Source organism: Diceros bicornis, chromosome X (assembly GCF_020826845.1).
Source record: "Diceros bicornis minor isolate mBicDic1 chromosome X, mDicBic1.mat.cur, whole genome shotgun sequence".
NCBI classification, from domain to species: domain Eukaryota; kingdom Metazoa; phylum Chordata; class Mammalia; order Perissodactyla; family Rhinocerotidae; genus Diceros; species Diceros bicornis.
The window spans coordinates 76,755,253-76,781,111 of NC_080781.1; the positions used below are offsets into that span (position 1 = coordinate 76,755,253).

General features: G+C 37.7%; 1 protein-coding gene across 7 annotated transcripts in view; it reads right to left on the minus strand.

Moving 5' to 3' along the window:
- Positions 1-25,859, minus strand: part of HDX (highly divergent homeobox) — a 180,598-nt gene that overhangs the window by 79,709 nt on the left and 75,030 nt on the right. For all 7 annotated transcript variants that reach the window (XM_058536267.1, XM_058536269.1, XM_058536263.1 and 4 more), the window contains one exon: positions 6,557-6,703. In XM_058536267.1, the coding sequence (XP_058392250.1) occupies positions 6,557-6,703 (147 nt within the window). The remainder of the gene's footprint in view (positions 1-6,556; positions 6,704-25,859) is intronic.

Here is a 25,859-nt window from a genome sequence, read left to right on the forward strand (position 1 = left end):
AATATCTATTGTCCTATTAAGTCTAAGCATTGTTTCCAGTTCTTCACTCTGGACCTGCATCATCCCAAACACCCTCTTCTACATTCAAGCTATCAATTATGTAAAGAGTATTTTTTTCTCTGTTTCAAATTAAACATCCCTACTTTTGAAATATGCAGTTTTTAAACCATTTTATACAACCCATGGTTAAGTTATTTTGTCACTCTGGACCTCAGATTTCTTTTCTGAGGAAACTGCAAAATAAAGGAACTGGTTTCTAAATCTTTCATCTCCTGTATAATCTTTGTCCCTCCAGGATGCTCATAAATCTATAGGATAATACTGTATCTTTTCAACCAGAACTCCTATGTGTTGACAGCACAAATATGATGGCTATTAAAAATGAGGACTCTCAGGCTCTATAAGCTTATAAGTACATTTCTATTAAAATAATATGAAACAATATTCCAAACTGCTGTTAGTTTGAATGCATATTATCCTATATTTGTATCTATGTATGCTATATGTAGAGAGCACACATTTCTGCTAAACATTCATTCATTCATTCCACAAATATTACTGAACATCAACTACATACCAAGCACTGTTCTAGTGCTGGGGATACAGTAGTGAACAAGCAGGCATGATGTATGTCTTCATGGAGCCTAAACTTACAATGTTGTAGAGGTATAGACAATAAACAAATAGAAAAGAAAATATAAATTACAAAATTTGACCAAGTGATTGAAGGGAAAGAACCAGCTAGAATATTTAGCCACAATGACATAGTGTAGTGAAGTCTTTTCCAAATTACCTGATCATAAGAATTATTGCGAAAGGAAACATACAAATTCCCAGGTTGTTCCCTGCAAATCCTGATTTAGTACATCTGGGATGGGGTGATCTATATTTTTAAGAAGTGTGCAAGGTAATTCTTTTTTCTTTTTAAAGATTTTATTTATTTATTGTCTCCCCAAAGCCCCAGTAGATTGTTGTATGTCATAGCTGCACATCCTTCTAGTTGCTGTATGTGGGACACCGCCTCAGCATGGCCGGAGAAGTGATGCATCGGTGCGTGCCCAGGATCCGAACCAGGGCCGCCAGCAGCGGAGCACGTGCACTTAACCGGTAAGCCATGGGGCCGGCCCCAAGGTAATTCTTATGATAAGGCATACACTGGTGAAGTGGAAATGGAAACAATGTTAGACTGGTAATAAAGAGATCTGGCCTCTAGTCACTGGCTGTGTGACTTTGGGTAAGCCATTTCCCTACCTATCTCTATTCTTCTTAGATAAAATAAGAGCATAGAATTCAATCTCAAGGTGTCCACCAGCTTTGAGTCAATGCCTATTATAAATAACAGAGTTTACTATTACTTGTTTTGTACACACATTGGGGGTGGAGGGTTATATCTAATGCAAAAAGCAAGGTAAAAACAGTGTAAGTGAAAAGTACTCTTCTGTTTAAAGACATTTCATATCTAGCCATACTCCTTGGAAATTAAATATAATCTAAAATATAAAAACATACATCTGTTTTCCATGAAATTTATTTAAGCCTTTCAAAATGTATTTCAAACATTCAAACGTGTTGTTTATATAAATATTTGACCACACAAGAGTACATTTTGACATATGTCCACTATAACCCAAACACAGATGGAAAGGGTAGGCGTTAGATTGAATTGTAGAGAGAGAGGGAAGGGAACTAACTTTTATTGAGGACTTATGGTGCATTACACTTATTATCCACATATATTATCTCAAAACGATCCTTTGTTATATTATCTCCATTTCCTGTTAACTGAAGCACAGGGACATTAAAAATTTTGACCATGGGCCGGCCCCATGGCTTAGCGGTTAAGTGCGCGCGCTCCACTACTGGCGGCCCGGGTGCGGATCCCGGGCACACACTGACGCACCACTTCTCCAGCCATGCTGAGGCTGCGTCCCACATACAGCAACTAGAGGGATGTGCAACTATGACATACAACTATCTACTGGGGCTTTGGGGGAAAAAAAGGAGGAGGATTGGCAATAGATGTTAGCTCAGAGCTGGTCTTCCTCAGCAAAAAAGAAGAGGATTAGCACAGATGTTAGCTTAGGGCTGATCTTCCTCACCAAAAAAAAAAAAAAATTTGACCATGCTAAATTGCAAGTTCCTTAGGAGAACTGCGTTTTTTCCATGACACCTAGAAGTGTTCTGGCACATAATAGGTGTTCAGTTTACCTTTGATGAATGAATAAGTCAATAAATAATAAGCAGAGAATGACACTCTAGTCAGAGAATGACACTCCAAGTTAAAGAAATAAATGTACATAATAATACTCAATAAGGTTATAGGAAAAATATGCCAAGTTTGCTTTCTAGACTTTTTAGAAGTATAACAAGAAAATATGAATCTAAAATTTCCAAATTATACCACAAGTAATGGTTAACTAGACTTCCTGAGGCAAAGTTCATCTTGGTGATCAATAACTAGAAGGTCTATTAGACTTAAAAATATCTACATAGTTTCTCCTGAAATCTCAAGAATATATTTATGTAGCAAACATATTCTTTTTTGGAGTTAATTTACCAAGTATTACAGAAGAGGTCCTCTTACAACACATCACCTTTTCAAATTTTCTCTCTGACGTTGGCATGCTGGCATTTTGGAAAATCACTAGAAACAAAAGGATAATGAGCAGTTCCCTATTCTTTTTTTTTTTTTTTGAGTAATCACCTGTGCATTTATTAACTATAAGACCTAGAGTAAGTCACTTAAACTTAATAATCTTGGTTTCCTCATAAATATACAAAAAAGGCAATACTAATATTGATATTACAAGGGTTTTCTTTAAACTTTCTAAAATTGAGATATAATCACATGGCATAAATTTACCTTTTTAAAAATGTACAGTTCAGTTGTTCTTTTTTTTTAATTTTTTGTTTATTGCAGTAACATTGGTTTATAACATTGTATAAATTTCAGGTGTACATCATTATACTTCTATTTCTGCACAGATTACAACATGTTCACCACCCAAATACCAATTACAACCCATCACCACACACATGTGCCCTATTCTTTCCTCTCGTAGAAGTCTTAACCAGCCTTAAACAAGAAGAAAATTGTAACACTTCTTCCTTTTTCTGTATGTTAGGACTTTTTATAGGGAGAGAGGACTCTGTGCACAGCAATGGATGAGTGAGGGTCCCAATATCAAAGGCTTTGGCCATTTCTTACAGTAATAATGTCTAAAACCCCTTGGTATAGAAGAGAATCCTAGCCAGGAATTCTGTGGCTATCTCATATTTCATTTTAGGACAGTATGTTTTTAGGAATACTCTGTCCCCGTCTCCTCTCTCCTGTAGTACGGGCTCTCAAAGAACTCCCACAGCAGTCAATGGAGCCTGAAAGCTGCTGTCGGGCACATGGTGTTTATTAGTATCAGTGGCAGATTGAATGCAAACAAAAATGAAAAACTCAGTAGAAAAGTTGGAAGATAAATTTGAGGATACCATACTGAAAGTACAGGAAAAGGGCAAACAGATTGAAAGTGGACATCTCAGGATAACAGTTGTGCTCCAGGTGCAGAATAACCAATCCAGATTGGAGCAGATCAGAAGATTCCATGAAAAATTTCTTCAAGATGATAAAATTTTCACACTACCAAATGTGTATGAATGTACTGTGAGGAGATATATACAACTGGGGAAAGGTTTGAGGATAAATTAATAGTAAGTATCTAGAAAATTAAGCAAGCAAACATACAAAAACCAAAAACTAAGTAAATAGTGAACTCCAAGGAAACAAAATAATGTTAAGTAGAAAAGGACAAGTAATAATATTATACTACATAATTCAAATGTGTAAAGTATTTACATAATCATAATAATGTTAAGATTAAATATCAAACTAACCAAAATTATGAAATAAGTATACTGGGAAGATAAGAAGAGAAGAAGTATGCATGTAGGTGAAAGGATCAATGAAGAGCTCTTGAAAGAGATTTTTAAAAAGCCTCGCATTTTGTAGTGGAAAATCAATCAACAATTCCTAGCACTGAAGAATCAAGAAGTAGCAATATAAACAGATATGAGAGAGACTGCTAGGTGTTCCCCAATACCTGTCTTCTCCCTCTTCCAGAATAATAGAAAGCTTGGCTGCGCACATGGCTGCCCACAATATTACCACATTTGCAGCCTCCCTTACAGTTAGGTATGACCATGTGACTAATCTTTTGCCAATAGGGTATAAGTGAGTGTGTCTTGTGGCAGTTTCTGGGAATCCCCTTTAGAAGAAAACTGCTACACACCCTCTGCCCCTTCTTTCTCCCCATCTCTGTCATGCTGCCTAGACCACAAATGCCATAATTTTGGACCTTGAGGACAAGGGCTATATCACAGGGATGGCAGAATGGAAGGTGGAAGGCACCAGAATCTCTGAGGACTTCACAGGGCAGAACTGCCATACCAGCTCTAAGTTGTACATCCTCAGACTTATACACGGAATTGAAATATCTTGTCTAAGCCACTGTTATTTTGAGTCTTTCTGTTACTCACAGCCAAACTTAATTCTAATTAATTCAGCACATTATTCATAGATGGGGGTAAATACCAAAGGAATTATCTAAAGGAGTGGAAAGTGGCTGACTGACTATTGGGAAATGGTAGGAGGGGAGGAGTGAGGAACGTTGGTTTTGTTGCAAGTTCTGTACAGCTTGACTCCTTAAGCTATGTGCCTGTATAACTTTGATTTAAACAAAAACAAATGACAACAAAAACACATGCTCTACATTTCCCTATTCCTGGCTTTTGCTTAGGCTCCTCATACCATGATCTCATTCTAATTCCTCTTCAGTCATTTGTATTTTTGTGTCATCCCTCTTGCTAGACTCCAAACTCCTTAAAAATAGAAAGTATCTAATGTATTTCTATTTCCTTGTTAGTATATATAAGACATATCATGCTCAATAAATAGAGGATTTAATTTGATTTCCCACCTGGGTCCTAACAAAATAAAAAGCAAGGCTCTGAACAGGACAGTATTTATTTTGAGAAATTTGTGCTTTATGACTTCTCTCTATACTTCTACCCTTTCTTCATGAATATATGAGAAAATAATACTTTATTTCTTCCTCTAGAAGAGTTCTGTGTTTTTGGTCACTTGTTCTTTAATGGTACTTCCCTCTTGATTTTCTGGGATAATCTTCTTGTGTGAGTTGAAGCCTACACATACTTGCTCACAAGAGCCAACTGTTAGCATCTCTTCTGAACTCCACATTGAATGAACCATGGAATCAACCATGGTAGGATCTTTACACCACAGAAATCAACAAATCCTATAAATCAAGGCTTTTTTTTCCCCTTAAAGAGCTGATTGTTAAATACTTACCAGCACACCACTGCCACTATCTAAATCTTATAGAAACATCTTTCAAATGGAATGTAAACTACTGTTCCCATGACTGATCAATGTAATTTTCAATCTATCATTCATTACATAATATGTGAGATATATTTCAGGTCACTTTATGCAATTTTTTAAACAGTGTTACTGAGATATATTTAACATACCATACATACAATTCACTCATTTAATGTGTACAATGAAAAGGCTGTGCAACAATCACTACTATCTAATTCCAGAATATTTTCATCATGCCAAAAAGAAACACTATACCCATTAGCAGTCACTTCCCATTCCTCCCTAACTCCAGCCCCTGGTAACCACTAATCTACTTTCTGTTCTTTATAGATGTGCCTATTCTGGACATTTCATATAAATGTAATCATAAAATATGTGGTCTTTTGTGACTGGCTTCTTTCACATAGCATGGTGTTTTCAAGATTCATCTATTTTGTAGCATATTTCAGTATTTCATTCCTTTATATGGCTCTATAATATTCTATCATATGTATATATCACATTTTGTTTTTCATTCACTTGATGGACATTTGGGTTTTTCCACTTTTTGGCTTTTATGAATAATACTGTTATGAACATGCATGTATAAGTTTTTGAGTGGACATAAGTTTCATTTCTTTTGGGTATATAGCTAAGAGTGGAATTGCTGGGTCATATGATAACTCTATGTTAAAAGTTTTAAAGATTGTTTTCCAAAGCAGCTAAAACATTTTGCATTTTCACCAGAAGTGTATAAAGGTTCCAAATTCTCCATATCCTGGATGACACTTGTTATTATCTGTCTTTTTGATTACAGCCATCATAGTGGGTGTTAAGTGGTATCTCATTGTGGTTTTGATTTCCGTAATGACAAATGGTGTTGAACATCTTTTTGTGTGTTTATTGGCCATTTGTATATCTTCTTTGGATACATGTCTACTCAAATCCTTTGCCCATTTTTAAATTTCATTATTTTCCTTTTTATTATTGAAATGTAAGAGTTCTTTACATATTCTGGATACAAGTTCCTTATCAAATACATGATTTGAACATATTTCCTCCCATTCTGTGGTTTATCATTTTCACTTTATTGATGGTATTGTTTACAGCACCTCATACAATTTTTAAAACGTTAATTTATGACACTCATCAACCACAGCATGAAAATTATTGAAAATGTCTTACCCGAACTATTTCACAATCGACATTTAATTCGGTTGCAACTGCTTCAATTTTCTCTCTACAGACAGAGCCAAGGCTAGTCATGCCATTGTCCCAGTACTTCTTAAGAGTGGCTAAGTCTCGGTCACTGAACTGAGTGCGGTCTTGTAGCTGTAAAACACATTTTAAAAAATTAGAATAATCAAAAGAAAGAATATTATAGAGAGGATCATGAGGGTGAGATGTGCTAGGTTACTTTCAACACATAACAGTAGCTAAATTAATTTCACAATTCTTACTCTGTGTTCCCCCATTCTGAAATGGGAGTTTTCCTGACATTTATTTCTGTAACATGAAAGTGTGCTAGAATAAAATGTTTAAATTAATTGTACCTGATAGCAATTAAGCAATGTTTATTTTAAATGGTTGCAAGCACAAATAATACATGTTATTGTAGAAAATACGGAGAAATTTTAAAAAGAAGTGAAACTAAATCATCCACAATCCTGGAAATAACACTTGTAAGCATTCTAATGTATATTCTTTCAAACTTTTTCTATGATCCGCATATTCACATTCACGCTATATACATTTACAAAATAACAGAGTCAAGATCACAGCACTGTGCTGCCTTTTGATGAGTTAATCTATATTTGCCATACATAGGTCTCCTACTAGTGTTATAATTAAGAAGGTAAATAAGAGTGCCCATCAAGGGACGAATGGATAAAGAAGCTGTGGTATATATACACAATGGAATACTACTCAGCCATAAGAAACGATGAAATCCAGCCATTTGTGACATCATGGATGGACATTGAGGGTATAATGCAAAGTGAAATAAGTCAGAGGGAGAAGGTCAAATACCGTATGATTTCCTTCATTAAGTAGTAGATAATAACAACAATAAACAAACACATAGGGACAGAGATTGGATTGGTGGTTACCAGAGGGGAAGGGGGGAGGGAGGAGGGTGAAAGGGATAATTCGGCACATGTGTGTGGTGATGGGTTGTAATTAGTATTTTGGTGGTGAACATGATGTAATCTATGCAGAAATAGAAGTACAATGATGTACACCTGAAATTTTTACAATGTTATAAACCAATGTTACTGCAATAAACAAAAAATTAAAAAAAAAAAAAAAAAGAGAAATGTAAGAAGATAACGTAGCCCTAAAAGAACAATCAATATTTATGGCTTCAGAAAGTTTCATTATAAGCCTATCCTTTTTGCTCTTAGATTTTTTTTTACTCAACAAACTATGAAATTTATATATTCTTTTAATTCAATGAATCCTAGAGGCATCTTTAGGAAGTAAATTAGAAGCATGACAGAATAATAACCTTCATTTTGCTGATAAGGAGTAAAGAAAAGAAAGGTCAAAGGACTAATAAAACAGAGCACAGAGAGTCTATGGTAGAGCTAGAAATAGAAATATATCTGGAGAGAGAAGTCAAGATGGCAGCATAAGCAGACTCTGAACTCACCTCCTCCCACGGACACAGCCAATTTACAACTACTTGTGGAAAAATTACCCCTGAGAGAGAACTGAAAACTGGAAAAGAGGAACTCCTGCAACAACGGACAATCTTAACTGAGGTAGAAGAGGCAGAAACTCCCTTCTGCAGAGGAAAAACGCCACCTTCACAAGCCGCCAGCTTCAAGGTCACCTGGGAGCAGCCCAACTGTACGCAGCCCTCCCTGGGGGAGCAGGGCCCTGAGCACGGGAGTGGCCCTGCTGTAGGCATTTTTTTGGACCCAGCACAATCGAGATGAGTGGCATAATATCTGACTTTGCCTGCTATTAAAACATTGGGGAGTACCCCCAGAAAAGCTGGTTCACAAAGAAATTAAAACTGGTTCTTAAAGGGCCCACACACAAATTCCCTGCTTCAGAAAGCAACCTAAAATCACCAGAAAGAAAGGTGCACAGTGATTTGGTGAAAAGAGACTCACCTGATAGGCTCTGAGTACATCTCAGTGAGAAGTGAGACCTCTCCAGGGACTGTGACATTGGCGGGGGCCATTGTTGTGGTCTAGTGTGGGCGTGCTGACATAGACAACATTGGAGTTCTCCCTGGGGCCTGCTAGCCCAAGGTCTGCCCCACCCACGAGAGCACTGATTTAATCCAGCTCAGCCAGGGCAGGCAGCCCACCCTAGAGACTGGCCCCATCCAACAACAAACCCTCAGGAAACTTGTGGGCCTGCAGAGACTGGTGACTGGATTCTCTGCAGCCTGGAAACCAGGCCCACTTCAGTGGGGCAGGGCACATTGAGCAGGTGGAGAGCGTGGGGCAGTGATGGAGTGTGTGGGGCTCCCGGTGTGGAGAGACTGGGTCCACTACAGGAGGTTGAGGCGCGCACATGGGGCAGGACTGTGTTGACTGTATGTGTGGACCTGTGGGCAGTGGGGCTTCTCAGCTGCAGAAGACTTGTGCTTCTCAAAGACTCACACAGGGGGTTTGCCCCACCTTCTGAAGCCTGAAAGAATTGGGTGCTCCCGTGCCTGAGGCCAGCCCCACCCAGCTGCAATCCTCAGAGAGCTGACAAGAGACATAAAGGCTGGAGGCTTATAGCAACTGTAACCCCCTGAACCTAACAACCTGCCACGCTGGGGGCCTACTCACTTAAAAGAAATACTGCAACACAAATGTGGTATTAGAACTTTCAGCCAACTGTGCTGGGGCTCCCCACCCCCGATAAAGAGACTGAAGGGCCCACAACAACTACAAGCAGCTGAGCATTACAATAGCTGGCCAGGAGCATAACTCAGGCTCCCTGGGCACCTACAGGGAGAGCAAACACGCCACAACGGAAGGACACACGTAGCCCACATAGGGGTCACTCCTGGAACATTCAGAACTAAGGGAAGCACACTGTGGGCCTCATAAGTCATCACTTATATAAGGTCACCTCTCCAAGAGCAGGAGACATAGCTGACCTACCTAATACATAGAAAAAAGCACAGGGAAAGAGGCAAAATGAGGAGGCCAAGGAATATATTCCAAGTAAGGGAACAGGACAAGACCCCACAAAAGGAACTAAGTGAAACAGAAATGAGCAACCTAGCCAAGAGAGAGTTCAAACAAAGAGTGTTAAGAATACTCACTGATCTTGGGAGAAGAATGGAAGAACATTAACAAAGAAATGGAAGATATAAAAAAAAACAATCATAAATGAAGAATACAACACTGGAAATGAAAAATTCACTAGAGGGACTCGAAAGCAGAGTAGAGGATACAGAAGAACGGATCTGTGAGCTGGAAGAAAGACTAGAAGAAATCACCCAAGCTGAACAGGTAAAAGAAAAAAGAATTAAAAAGAGTGAGGACATGGGCTGACCCCGTGGCTTAGCGGCTAAGTGGTGGCGCTATGCTGCTGGTGGCCCGGGTTTGGATCCCGGGCGCGCACCAATGCACCGCTTCTCCGGCCATGCTGAGGCCGTGTCCCACATACAGCAACTAGAAGTATGTGCGGCTATAACATACAACTATCTACTGGGGCTTTGGGGGGAAAAATAAAATAAATAAAATCTTAAAAAAAAATAAAAAAAGTGAGGACTGTCTAAGGGACCTCTGGGACAACATCAAGTGCACTAACATCCGTGTTATAGGTGTCCCAGAAGGAAAAGAGAGAGACAAAGGGACAGAGAATCTATTTGATGAAATAATAGCTGAAAACTTCCCTAACCTAAGGAAGGAAACAGACATCCAGGTACAGGAAGCACAGAGAGCACCAAACAAGATAAACTCAAAAAGGCCCACACCAAGACACATCATAATTAAAATATCCAAAATTAAAGATAGAGACTGCTAAAAGCCACAAGAGAAAGAAAATTTAGATACAAAGCAAATCCCATAAGGCTATCAGCTGACTTCTCAGCAGAAACCTTACAGGCTAGAAGAGAGTGACACGATATATTTAAAGTGCTAAAAGGAAATAACTTACAGCCAAGAATACTCTACCCAGCAAGGTTATCATTAAAAATGGAAGGAGAGATGAAAAATTTCCCAGACAAGCAAAAATTAAAGGAGTTTGTCACCAAGAAACCAGTACTACAAGAAATGCCAAAGGGACTTATTTAAGGGGAAAAGAGAAGACCACAAATAGGAAAAATTATCTAATTCCATAATAAGAGGGTAATGGATACAGATGCACAAAAAAGAGCTTAGATATGATATCAAAAACATAAAATGTGGGAGGAGGAGAGTTAAAGAGCAGAGCTTTCAGGGGTCAAACTAAAGAGACCATCAATTCTGTATATGGACCCCATGGTAATCACAAACCAGAAACCTATAATAAATACACAAAAAAATAAGAGAAATGAACCAAAACATAATACTAAAGAAAGCCATCAAACCACAAGGGAAGAGAGCAAGAGAAGAAGAAAGGAACAGAAAAAGACTACTAAAACACTGAGAAAAAAATTAAAAAATGGCAGTAAGTACATACTTATCAATAGCTACTTTAAATGTCAATGGATTAAATGCTCCAATTAAAAGGCATAGGGTGGCTGACTGAATAAAAAAACAAACCCATATATATGCTGCATACAAGAGACACACTTCAGACCCAAAGACACTCACAAACTGAAAGTGAAGGGATGGAAAAAGATACTGCACGCAAATGGCAATGAAAAGAAAGCTGGGGTAGCAATACTCATATCAGAAAAAATAGACTTTAAAACAAAAACTGTAAAAAGAGACAACAAAGGGCATTACATAATGATCAAGGTAACAATCCAACAAGAGGACATAACACTTGTAAATATCTATGCACCCAACGTAGGAGCACCTAAATATGTAAAGTAATTATTAACAGACAAGAAAAGAGAAATAGACTTTAGCACAATAATAGTAGGGGACTTTTACACTCCACTTACACCAACGGGTAGATCATCCAAACAGAAGATCAATAAGGAAACATTGGCCTTAAATGACACACTAGAACAGATGGACCTAGTAGATATATACAGAAGATTCCATCCAAAAACCGAAGAATACACGTTCTTTTCAAATGCACATGGAACATTCTCCAGGACTGATTACATATTAGGCCACAAAACAAGTCTCCATAAATTTAAGAAGATTGAAATAATACCAAGCATCTTTTCTGACCACAACAGTATGAAACTAGAAATCAACTATAGGAAGAAAATCAGAAAAGCCACAAATATGTGGAGATTAAACAAAAAGCTACTGAACAACGATTGGGCCAAAGAAGAAATCAAAGGAGAAATCAAAAAATACCTGGAGACAAATGAAAATGAAAATACGACATGCCAGAATTTGTGGGATACAGCAAAAGTGGTTCGAAGAGGGAAGTTTATAGCAAAACAGGCCTATCTCAACAATCAAGAAAAATCTCAAACAAACAATCTAACAATGCACCTAAAGGAACTGGAAAGAGAAGAACAAACCAAGCCCAAAATCAGTAAAGAAGGGAAATAATAAAAATCAGAGCAGAAATAAATGAAATAGAGACTAAAAAAACAATAGAAAAAATTAATAAAACCAAGAGCTGATTCTCTGAAAAGATAAACAAAATTCACAAACCTTTAGCTAGACTCACCAAGAAAAAAAGAGAGACGGCTCAAATAAGTAAAATCAGAAATGAAAGAGGAAAAATTACAATGGACATCTCAGAAATACAAGAGCTTATAAGAGAATACTATGAAAAGCTATATGCCAATAAATTCGACAATCTGGAAGAAATGGATAAATTTTTAGAATCACACAACCTTCCAAAACTGGATCAAGAATAAATAGAGAATTTGAATAGACCAATCACCAGTAAGGAGATCGAAACAGTAATTAAAAACCTCCCCAAAAATAACAGTCCAGGACCAGATGGCTTCCCTGGTGAATTATACCAAACATTCAAAGAAGACTTAATACCCATCCTTCTCAAACTCTTCCAAAAAATCGAGGAGCAGGGAAGCTCCCTAACTCATTCTCCGAAGCCGACATTACCCTGATACCAAAACCAGAGAAGAACACAAAAAAGAAAATTACAGGCCAATATCACTGATGAACATCAATGCAACAATCCTCAACAAAATATTAGCAAATTGCATACAACAATACATTAAAAAGGTCATACACAATGATCAAGTGGAATTTATTCCAGGTTTGCAGGGATGGTTCAACATTCGCAAATCAATCAACGTGACACACCACATTAAAAAAATGAACAATAAAAATCACATGATCATCTCAATAGATGCAGAGAAAGCATTTGACAAGACACACCACCCATTTATGATAAAAATTCTGAATAAAATGAGTATAGAAGGAAAGTACCTCAAGAGAATAAAGTCCATCTATGACAAACCCACAGCTAATATCATCATCAATGGTGAAAAACTGAAAGCTATTTCTCTAAGAACAGGAAGCAGACAAGGATGCCCACTCTCACCACTTCTATTTAACATAGTATTGGAAGTCCTAGCCAGAGCAATCAAGCAAAAAAAAAAAGAAACAAAAGGGATCCAAATTGGAAAGGAAGAAGTGAAACTGTCACTATTTGCAGATGACATGATTTTATACATAGAAAACCCTAAAGAATCCACCAAAAAACTTTTAGAAATAATAAACGAATACGGTAAAGTTGCAGGATACAAAATCAACATACAAAAATCAGTTGCATTTCTATACACTAACAACGAAGTAGCAGAAAAAGAAATTAAGAATACAATCCCATTTACAATTGCAACAAAAAGAATAAAATATCTAGGAATAAACTTAACCAAAGAGGTGAAAGATCTATACACCAAAAACTATAAAACATTGCTGAAAGTAATTGAAGAAGACACAAAGAAATGGAAAGATATTCCATGCTCTTGGATTGGAAGAATTAACATAGTTAAGATGTCCATACTTCCTAAAGCAATCTATAGATTCAATGCAATCCTTATCAAAGTTGCAACAACATTTTTCACAGAAATAGAACAAAGAATCCTAAAATTTATATGGAAAAACAGAAGACCCCAAATAGCTAAAGGAATCCTGAGAAAAAAGAACAAAGCTGGATGTGTCACACTCCCTGATTTCAAAATATACTACAAAGCTATAGTAATCAAAAGAGCATGGTACTGGCACAAAAACAGACACACAGATCAATGGAGTAGAACCGAAAGCCCAGAAATAAACCCACACATCTATGGACAGCTAACCTTCGACAAAGGAGCCAAGAACATACAATGGAGAAAAGAAAGTCTCTTCAACAAATGGTGTTGGGAAAACTGGACAGCCACATGCAAAAAAATGAAAGTAGACCCTTACCTTACACCATACACGGAAATTAACTCAAAGTGGATTAAAGACCAGAATGTAAGACCTGAAACTATGAAACTTCTAGGAGAAAACATAGGCAGTACGTTCTTCAACATCGGTCTTAGCTACATATTTTCAATCACCATGTCTGACCGGGCAAGAGAAACAGTACAAAAAATAAACAAACGGGACTACATCAAACTAAAAAGCTTCCGCACAGCAAAGGAAACCATGAACAAAACGAAAAGACAGCCTAACAACCGGGAGAAGATATTTGCAAACCATACATCTGATAAGGGGTTAATCTCCAAAATATGTAAAGAACTGATGCATCTAAACAACCACAAAACTAACAACCCAATTAAAAAATGGGCAAAAGACCTGAACAGACATTTCTCCAAAGAAGATATACAGATGGCCAACAGGCACTTGAAAAGATGTTCAACACCATTAACTATCAGGGAAATGCAAATCAAAACTACAATGAGATATCACCTCATGCCTGTCAGAATGGCTATAATTAACAAGACAGGAAACAACAAGTGTTGGAGAGGATGGGGAGAGAAGGGAACTCTCACACACTGCTGGTGGGAGTGGAAACTGGCGCAGCCACTATGGAAAACAGTACGGAGATTCCTCAATAAATTAAGGATAGAACTACCATATGATCCAGCTATTCCACTGCTGGGTATTTATCCAAAGAACTTGAAAACACCAATGTGTAAAGATACATGCACCCCTGTGTTCATTGCAGCGTTATTCACAATAGCCAAGACTTGGAAGCAACCTAAGTGCCCATCTTGGGATGAATGGATAAAGAAGATGTGGTATTCATACAAAATGGAATACTACTCAGCCATAAGAAACGATGAAGTCCAGCCATTTGTGACCACATGGATGGACATTGTGGGTATTATGCAAAGTGAAATAAGTCAGAGGGTGAAGGACAAATACTGGATGATCTCACTCATTAAGTAGTAGATAATAACAACAACAAACAAACACATAGAGACAGAGATTGGATTGGTGGTTACCAGAGGGGAAGGGGGGAGGGAGGAGGGCAAAAGGGATAATCAGGCACATGTGTGTGGTGTTGGATTGTAATTAGTATTTTGGTAGTGAACATGAGAACATGATGTAATCCATGCAGAAATAGAAGTACAATGATGTGCACCTCAAATTTATACAATGTTGTAAACCAATGTTAATGCAATAAACTAAAAATTTAAAAATAATAATATATCTGATTTTTTCTAGTAGCTTTATCTCTATGATGTGTCCAATTAACTCAAGGGGTGGTAAAAATTCTAAAAATGAACTTTAATTAAAAATATATATCCTGCAAAGCCCTATATGTGTATGTGTGTGTTTGTGGTGAGAGAGTGTGAGAGTGAGAAGTGGAGCGAGTGAGAGAGAAAGAGAAAGCCTGGGAGTGTGTGAGTTGAGGACAAATGTTGCAAACTGCATCATGAGGTATGAGCTTCTGTTGCTGCCTTCTGCCTGAGAAGATATGGTCTAGTCTCATACAGTGGCTAGACATCAAATCCTTCCTAGAATTACACTGCTTTCAACATTTCCTTCTTGACTGAAATTTAAAATGGAAACTTCTCTTAAATGAGATTCAGGTAACATGGAGAATAATGTATACAACATATAAAACATGACTTAAAGAGTTTTCATAGCTGAAACTGATATAATACTAAACAATAGGTGGAAATTTGTTTTAAAGCTACAACCTTTTGAAAAGGAATTTTAGCTATCAGGAGGAAAAGCAGTATATGAATTCTCAGATTGCTACCAAGTGAGTAAAGTTAGATTGCATAATTAACGTTTGTTTCTTCATAAGAAATATAGTACAGTTTGTGTGCATGTGTGTTAATCCATTTCCTTACTAGCTAAATCTGTTCTCCCCTACTTAAAAAATTCCTAATGAGTAACATTTATTATAAGTACTAGTACTAAATTACATGTTCCCAATAAATAAATCAAAACACATCATCCAAGTTTTTTTTAATCAAGTGGAATAACCCTCAAGTTATTTGCAATATAAAGATTTCATTAGCAGGCCGGCCCCGTGGCTTAGCGGTTAAGTGCACGCGCTCCGCTACTGGTGGCCCGGGTTTGGATCCCAGCCGCTCACCGATGCACTGCTTCTCCGGCCATGTCTAGGCTGTGTCCCACATACAGCAACTAGAGGGATGGGCAACTGTGACATACAACTATCTACTGGGGCTTTGGGGGAAAAAAAGGGGAGGAGGATTGGCAATAGATGTTAGCTCAGAGCCAGTCTTCCTCAGCAAAAAGAGGAGGATTAGCATGGATGTTAGCTCAGGGCTGATCTTCCCCAGAAAAAAAAAAAAAGAATTCATTAGGTACCCATTCTATATTGATTGTACAATAGTTGTGGAGCTAAAATTCTCAAAATAAAACAGGGAGCAAAAGAAACGGTAGCAATCTTCTAGGTAGATTCAAATAATCTATCATATCAGCTAGCATAAATAGTCCCATAGTTTTCCATTGCACCAAAATCTCCGGTGCAAGCTAACCTACATTACTGTCAGAATGGAAGGAATAATGAACAGAACACTGAACACACTCAGCCAATTAATTTGTAATTCATTTAGAGGACATCCAAAGCTGATTCATCCCTTAAATTGAATGAAATAAAACCTGATTTGATTTGTTAGCAATGTGCTAGGGTCTCAGCATTAGCAATGCTGAAGGCGACCTATTATGACAATGCCTATTAAGTAGAAGCTTATAGGGGAAAAACAGTTATTTTTAAAGCTCCTAAGAGCATATTTTAACTAAGAAAATAAATAAGATAAAAATCAATTAGCATTAAAACTGTGAATCCTCATTTAGAGAAGGAAAAAAAGGTGGACACTTAAAGGAGAAGGTGAATTCTTCCCTGAGGAAGCCTGAAGTTGAAATTGGTTTTGTCTTTATTGGACTCCTAAGCTACTTTCACTTTACAAGGCTTTCAGCAGCCTAAACCACTGGCTCAACTGAGAGAGACATATTAGGCAATTATCTTGTTGATTTTGTGAAAAAGAGTAGCATTCCAGTAACCCTGGCAATCTAGGTGAAAGCTGAGGCTTGCCTCAAGTTACCAGATAATTGTGTTGATTTCACATGGATTATATTGCACCACAATAAACAGAAACCTTTTGGCCTCTTCACTAGCCTCAAGGACATTTCTAGGAATTTAGCTCTTTGCTTTTTGATGTTTAACATCATTAAATACCAGGGAAATGCAAATCATAACTACAATGAGATATCACCTCACTCCCGTCAGAATGGCTATAATTAACAAGACAGGAAACAAGTGTTGGAGAGGATGTGGAGAGAAGGGAACTCTCATACACTGCTGGTGGGAGTGCAAACTGGTGCAGCCACTACGGAAAACAGTATGGAGATTCCTCAAAAAATTAAGAATAGAACTACCATACGATCCAGCTATTCCGCTGCTGGGTATTTATCCAAAGAACATGAAAACACCAATGCATCAAGATACGTGCACCCGTACGTTCATTGCAGCATTATTCACAATAGCCAAGACTTGGAAGCAACCTAAGTGCCCATTAAGGGGTGAATGCATGCAGATGTGGTATATATACACAATGGAATACTACTCAGCCATAAGAAACAATGAAATCCAGCAATTTGTGACAACATAGATGGACACTGAGGGTATTATGCTAAGTGAAATAAGTCAGAGGGAGAAGGTCAAATACTGGATGATCTCACTCATAAGTAGAAGATAAAAACAACAACAAACAGTCACATAGAGACAGAGATTGGATTGGTGGTTACCAGAGGGGAAGGGGGGAGGGAGGAGGGCGAAAGGGATGATTAGGCACATCTGTGTGGTGATGGATTGTAATTAGTATTTGGGTGGTGAACATGATGTAATCTATGCAGAATTACAAGTATAATGATGTACACCCGAAATTTATACGTTATAAACCAATGTTACCACAATAACAAAAATTAATAAATAAATAAAAAAATAAAACTAGGTGACAAAACTCTGATATTAGAGAGCAGAGTTTCCCGTTTTAAGTATATATCTTAGTTAAATGTGGAACTGAACTATACATTTGTTCTCAGAAGCAGTCTCTCTGAAATGAGAACAATTAAAAATTTCTAACACTTCCCTCAGCTTGCTCGCTCAGTTTTCCATAGTGCTGTGCACTACTCTACCCTATCCCCATCATCAGTCCAGACACTAGCCCATGCTGATGAGATTTAAAACTTGTTTTGTGAAAGTTTATCTTTCCACTAGATAATGTGCTCCCTAATAGAAAGGATCTTGTCTTTTTACTTTTATTTTCATTGTTTTTCTTCATGCACTTGATAAAAAAATAGTCAAACAATCAGAAAGGTATAAAATGAGCTACAGTCTCTCTCCCTTCCTTATTTACAAACTCCCAATCCTGACACCAAAGGCAACCACCATTAGTTGTTTCCTGAGTAACTTTCCCGGAAAAAAATGTATATACACTTACCAAAAAAAAGTGATGACAGTATAAAATTAAATTTTTTCACTTATTAGTATATCTTGGATATCTTTCTGTATGATTATATTCAGATATACTTCAGTCTTTTTAACTGCTACATTGTGGCTCCATCACATGGACTCTCTACAATTTACTCTACAATTTATCTAATGATGGACATTTAGGTGGTTTTCAGGTTATTGCTATTAAAAACAATGCTGAAATGGACATCCTTTTACATATATCTTGTTTTATATTTGCAATTATATGGGATGGGAAATTCCTAGTCATTTGTTTTGATCACCTCCACATCGTCCCATTGGCGAGGAAGGGATTCCTGCCCTAGAGTTATGTGGATGGCCAAACAGACGACCCCCAAGACTAGACTGATGAAATCAACAGTAGTGTATTAGTCATGTATACTCACAGCCTGGAAGAGGAAAACAGTGTATGCCACAAAGGGCCACATGGGGATTCCACTTGGAAACAGAGTGAACAAGCAGAGGCTGTGGTGTAACCTCTGAGGGTGGTGAAACCCCTATTTCCCACAAGAAAATATGATTGGCTTGTCTGAATCTTTCTGCAGTCTAGCAGGGAACTGAAGCCGGCTATTCAGGAATAAGCAGGCACTGTGCCTGATCACTGTGATAAGAAGAGTTGTTTGAATATGGTACTTTATCTGCAGGAACACAATATGAAGGGGAACTTGTGGTTGGGCCAATATTCGAAACCCTCTTGGCTTTCCTCAGACGTCAAGACCACAAAATGAAATTGGTAGGTCAAAGAGTATGTGCATTTAAAATTTTTAAATATAGCTAAATTGCCCTTGAGCAAGGACTGAAATGTATGATAGTCTCTATTTTCCTTTATCTTTATCAATGGTAGATATTATCCAACTTTGTAATTTTTGTTAGTTTAGCGAAAATGGTATCTTATTGTTTTGGTTTGTATTTCTTTAACTAAGACCAAGTATTTTTGTGTGTGTGTGTAAGGAAGCGTAGCCCTGAGCTAACAGCCATTGCCAATCCTCGTTTTTTTGCTGAGGAAGATTGGCCCTGGGCTAACATCTGTGCCCATCTTCCTCCACTTTATATGGGATGCTGCCACAGCATGGCTTGATAAGCAGTGCATAGCTCCGAGCCCGGGATCCGAACCTGCGAACCTCGGGCTGCTGCAGCGGAGAACGCGAACTTAACTGCTACGCCACCAGGCTGGCCCCTCATTGTGGTTTTGACTTGCATTTTCCTGATGATTAGTGATGTTGTGCATCTTTTCATACGCTTGTTAGCCATTTGTATATTTTCTTTGGCAAATGTCTATTCAGGTCCTTTGCCCATTTTTAAATCAGGTTGTCTTTTGTTGTTGTTGAGTTATAGGAGTCCTTTATATATTCCTAATATTATCCCCTTATCAGATAACAAATTCATCTTTTACATTTTGATAATTTATAGTTCTTGAATTTCTTAGATATATTCCTGTGATGATTAATTTTATGGGTCAACTTGACTGGGCCATGGGGTGCCCAGACATATGTTTCATCATTATTCTGGGTGTATCTGTGAAGGTATTTCTGGATAAGATTAACATTTGAATCAGCAGACTAAGTTAAGCAGACTGCTCTCCCTGATGCCAGTGGGCCTCATCCAATCAATTAAGGACCTGAAAAGAACAAAAAGGATGAGTAACAGGGTACTCTTTCGACCTGACTGCATGAGCTAGAACATTGGTCTTTTCTGGCCTTTGGACTCAGACTGAAATACTGGCTCTTCACGGATCTGGAGCCTGCTGGCTTTCAGACTGGATCTCACACTATTGGCTGCCCTGGTTCTCAGGCCTTTAGACTTGAACTGGAACTACACTTCAGCTCTCCTGGGTCTCTAGCTTGATATATATATACACACACACACACACACACATTCATCCTATTAGTTCTGTTTCTCTGGAGAACTCTGACTAATATAACATCTTTATAATCACAAGGCCACTTATACTTTATGCTTTTTTTGTGTGTGTGGGAGGAAGATTGGCCCTGAGCTAACATCTGCCAATCCTCCTCTTTTTTTTTTTTTGCTGAGGAAGACTGGCCCTGGGTTAACATCTATGCCCATCTTCCTCTACTTTATATGGGACACCACCACAGCATGGCTTGACAAGTGGTGCATCGGTGTGCACCCGGGATCCGAACCTGTGAACCCCGGGCCGCTGCAGCGGAGCGCGAGCACTTAACTGCTTGCGCCACCAGGCCGGCCCCACTTATACTTTATTCTTGAGAAGAACTCCCTTCAGTTTTACACCATAGGTGTCTGGGCATGGAGTATCTTGAATCTTTAGTCACAGGAGTACTGTCATCCAAATCCCTGACCCAACATCCTTCTAAAGCCATCATATGTGAGAACTTACTATCATTTTTTGCTTCACTCTTTTAAAAAGATCAATAGTCAACTCTAAACTGACATTGCCCAGCTAACATTTTACTTGTCACACACACAGTTTCAATCATGATCTTCTGCTACAGGAATGTCATACAAAAAATATTAGGCAGAAATAGAAAACTTCTTTCTACTGACAAGCAGAATTGAAGTAGAAACCCACATTATCATAGCTAAGCTTAAAAACATTGAATGTAGATAACTAGAGTTGTTAAGGAATTCCCTGGAAAAACTGACTCATCATCCTCTTTGGAAAGAATCAATTTTTTTTCCTAAACTTAGTAGGCAGCAGTCTCAATACAAAATAAAGGAATTGCTGGTAAGCCTCTATGTATAAAAGCAAACTTGATGAAAACAAAATAAAACACAACACAACAAAATTTCACACAATAAGGCCAATGCTTCAACGTGTATACAAAACTTCTATTCTCCAGAAACAAAAATTAAAATCCAGAGGCAGTAGAGATTCTGATTATGATGGGCACATAGTAGGGGCTTAGAACCGATAACAAGTAGTGAGCTGCAATTTTCCACCTTAGTGCAAAATAGTGGGAATCAAGAAAGTCTTGGATTTTAATCTTAGCTCTGTCTCTTTCTAGTTGTGGGTAAGTGACTTCATCTTTGAGGCTTAGTTTCCTTATCCGAAAATGGGAATAATACTACCTACCTCATAGGATTGCTAAAAGGATTAAAAAACCTAGATAAAAGAAATCATGCTCATAGAGGGACCCAATAAACATTAGTCTTCCTCTGACACCTACCCCCTCTACATCCACCTCTATCCTAAATAGGAAGAAAGTACAAGGTGCTATTAGAGGGAAAGAAATTTAGAAGAATCACATATACCTGAGGGTATAATCTGCTATTTTAGCAAGAGCAACAGTAGCTAGGCATTCTTAGAACTTGCCCCAGCTTCTTTGTGAAGGGCATCTTATCCTGCTTACTTTTTTCTTATTTTAGAAATTTTCATTTTTCAAGACAGAGGATGTAGCTTTTTTTTTTTTAACTATTTACATTTGAGTCACGAGCCCCATGGAACACAGATGTCACTTGGATGATAGCTTGCATGTGAAAAAGGTCTGATTTCCTGCCTCGTCAGTATCATCATGTCACCATTTGGAAGGATATATACATAGCTCCATTAGAAGTTCTTCTTGGGATCCCTGTGATGGCTGTTCAGGTCCACATTTGGTACTGCCAGCTACTATGAGGAAACTTCTGTGTTGACTAAATTAAATATTGGCGCCAAATGCACTGAAGCAAAGTTCTGGAGCTGAAGGGCAAACTGCTGCAGCCTCCTTCTGCAATATGGCACCTGGTTGGCTGCTCATTTCCACCACTTCTACTACTAACTTCCTACAGTTCTGAAACACTGGCTATATTTCTCCATTATTCATTTAGTAATTGACAAAATTAGGAAGAAGTTAGTTAAAAATAATCAAAATAAGGGGGCCGGCCCGGTGGCGCAAGCGGTTAAGTGCGCACGCTCCGCTGCGGCGGCCCGGGGTTCGCTGGTTTGGATCCCGGGTGCGCACCGACGCACTGCTTGGCAAGCCATGCTGTGGCGGCATCCCATATAAAGTGGAGGAAGATGGGCACAGATGTTAGCCCAGGGCCGTCTTCCTCAGCAAAAAAAGAGGAGGATTGGTGGATGTTAGCACAGGGCTGATCTCCTCACAAAAAAAAAAAAAAAAAATCAAAATAAGAAGCCCACATAAAAAGGTAATTTGAAAGAAGTCTCTTATTTGTACAATAGAATGAGCCTGTAGATGTCTTGGAAGGTTCAGATCTAATAAAATAGCAGCTGCTAGGACAGAAAGGAGAAGGAATCATAGAATCAGAGACAAAGGAGGTAAGCATAGTAGCAAATCAGGTAGTTCAGCACTAAGGGAGACTTACATAATTTTTTCTTACATATTTCTTACAATCTTAATCCAACAGCAGAAAGTGCTGTTACATTTTTCATTGTTAAGTATGTTTTTTGGCATCATATATAGACATAAAGTTATGCATATCCATATTTAATATGCAATTTTAAGACATACTTAATGAAAAGAACTTTTTGCATAACCTTAAATGAGGAGAGAAATCAGTGGTAAACCTTCCACTAGATAGGATCATTTGTCAGCCAGTAAATTAACCTTATTGGGTGTCTACTGGGTATGTAGTACATAAGTATACAGCAGTACCATTTATAAGCTTATATGTGTTGTCACTAAAACTCACGTATGGCCAAGGATTCTGTGACATAAATTTGGATGCAGCAGACTTTTGCCTTTTAAATTCCTTTATTTAATCTCATTGCATTGTACAGGTTCTTTTTGGTTCTTACAGTCTCTTATATATTTTTTTTTTCTTGAGAAAGATTAGCCCTGAGCTAACATCTGCGCCCATCTTCCTCTACTTTACATGTGGGTCACCACCATAGCATGGCTGAGGAGTAGTGTAGGTCTGCGCCCAGGATCCAAACCTGTGAACCTGGGCTGCTGTGGCCAAAGCAGAACGTGCCGAACTTAACCGCTACACCACGGGGCTGGCCCCTTTACAGTCTATTTTTAAAAATATTTTTATCTCACTGACATAAGGTATAACACAGATCTAAAAATGAGAATTATTCCTGTAAAATGTAATTAAACTCCAAAAGTTTTATCAGAAGGTATGACTTTAAGTCAGTGTTCTTACCTGAGAATGGGAAAGCTTCTGCAATGAGTATAAAACAAATACAATAATAAAAATTAGACATTAGATTTGTAGCATGTGAGAGACAAGAAAATTTAATTTAATAAAATATCTATATAGCAGGAAATTATCCTGCCACTCCCACTCCTATCCTAAAACCCCCAGGTGAAAGAAAAAAAATCCATAATTACTTCGACAACTGTGTTTAAAATACTCATACCTCTGAATGACAGCATTAAGACAGTTAATATCATTAAATTGCCCAAACTTAGACTTATTTTGCTTGCATTAAAAATATGCCATTTTAAAATAACTTATGGGGCTGGCCCCGTGGCTTAGCGGTTAAGTGCGCGCGCTCCGCTGCTGGTGGCCCAGGTTCGGATCCTGGGCGCGCACCGACGCACCGCTTCTCCGGCCATGCTGAGGCCGTGTCCCACATACAGCAACTAGAAGGATATGCAGCTATGAGATACAACTATCTACTGGGGCTTTGTGGGGGAAAAAAAATAAATAAAATCTTTAAAATAACTTATGGGCTCATTCATAAAGGTTGATGTTTCAAAAACAGATTAAAACAAAACAAAACAAAAAATAAGTCCATAAGCATTTTCCAAGGCATAAAACTTGATTTAGGGCAAAACCATGTTTACCAGCCAGGATGTCCCTAACCTACTTATGAGTGAAGGAATAAAGAACAGAGCTATTCTGAAGAGTAGCACAATAGATTCAAAATCCAAATCCAGGGCCAGCCCCGTGGCTTGGTGGTTAAGTGCACGCGCTCCGCTACTGGCAGCCCGGGGTCGGATCCCAGGGGCGCACCGACGCACCGCTTCTCCGGCCATGCTGAGGCCGCGTCCCACATACAGCAACTAGAAGGATGTGCAACTATGGCATACAACTATCTACTGGGGCTTTGGGGAAAAAAAAAAAGGAGGAGGATTGGCAATAGATGTTAGCTCAGAGACGGTCTTCCTCAGCAAAAAGAGGAGGATTAGCATGGATGTTAGCTCAGGGCTGATATTCCACAAAAAAAAAAAAAAAAAATCCAAATACATTTGACTGGTGCATTTTTGATTAAAACGTTGCCTTTAAATACGCTTCAATTCATGTTTGGAAACATCAGAACCTGGTAGGTAATGTGGATAGGCAAAAACATTTAGTTTTGAGTTTTGACCCTACAAAAATTATGCCAAAAGAATATGGATATTCAAAAACCCAAATTACCAAGTGCATTTGAATCACTTAGAAACTTTATCTTAAAAAAATAATTCTTAAAATAGTTTTTAATAACCAAATTAAGTTGGAATCCTTTTGAAAATCTGAACAATATATACAGTTTAAAAGTGACATATATAAGATAAAAAGGCAGCATCTTTCTCAATTCTGGCCCTTCCTAATCTATCTATAGAATAATACCACTACCAATACAGGGAGAAAACCTTTTGGGAAGGCAGACTTACCCCAGCAGATGTTTAGAATTGACATGAATGTCTACGGATGACTGAAATTAAGTCATCCAAAGACAGAAGAGACCATTCCTAGGTAATTTTATAATATTGCAGATGAATTTTTAAATCTGATTTCATATATGATAACATAAACCATAATTAGAAAAATCTGTACCCAGTACAGATTTAAAAACAGCTTCCAAAAGAATGTACATTATGTTTATTGTATTCTGTAGGTAAAGTTGAAAAAAACTCATCTCAAGTCTATTGTCATTTTATATTAATGTGCATTTTATGCAGTTGTCACTGTTAACTTCAAAATAAGTACTAAAAATGTTAAAAGTCATTAAGACCATATGTTTGGCTACATTTACCTGTTATAGCTGCTATTGTTTTGTTAATATTACATTCTGTCCCTAGAGGCATCAACCATCCCAATCTCTATTCACACATGCATCTAGTTCTAAAGTGTATAGTCCTCTAGACTCTTAAAATCATCTGCTATTGATAAGTGCAATAACTGATTCTCTTTTGTCCAGTAAATTGTTAACTTAGCTTGTGATTGATGTTAACTAAACTTATTGTGGTAATTGTGGTACTAATTTCACAATATATAAATATGTACCAAATCATTATGTTGTACACCTTGGACTAATGCAATGTTATATGTTAATCATATCTCAATAAAACTGGAAAAATAAAATAAAATAATGTCATTAAGGCAGTAATTCATATCCAGTTTTACTTTGTCTTATGTTAAATAAACTTTTATAGAAATTTTTCTAAAAAAGTGTTAATTCCTGTTTCCAGTGTTGTAGCTTAGTAGCCTCTGTTGTGCTTGACTAGTTATAGGATAAATATTTTTTATCATATTCCAAACATTTGCTTAGCTTTTAACTAGCTTTCTAGTTTTTGACTAGAGGGCAGAGATTGGAATAATTAACTTCCCTTTGTACAGCACTTAGCATAGATTTGACAGCATAATTTTGAGG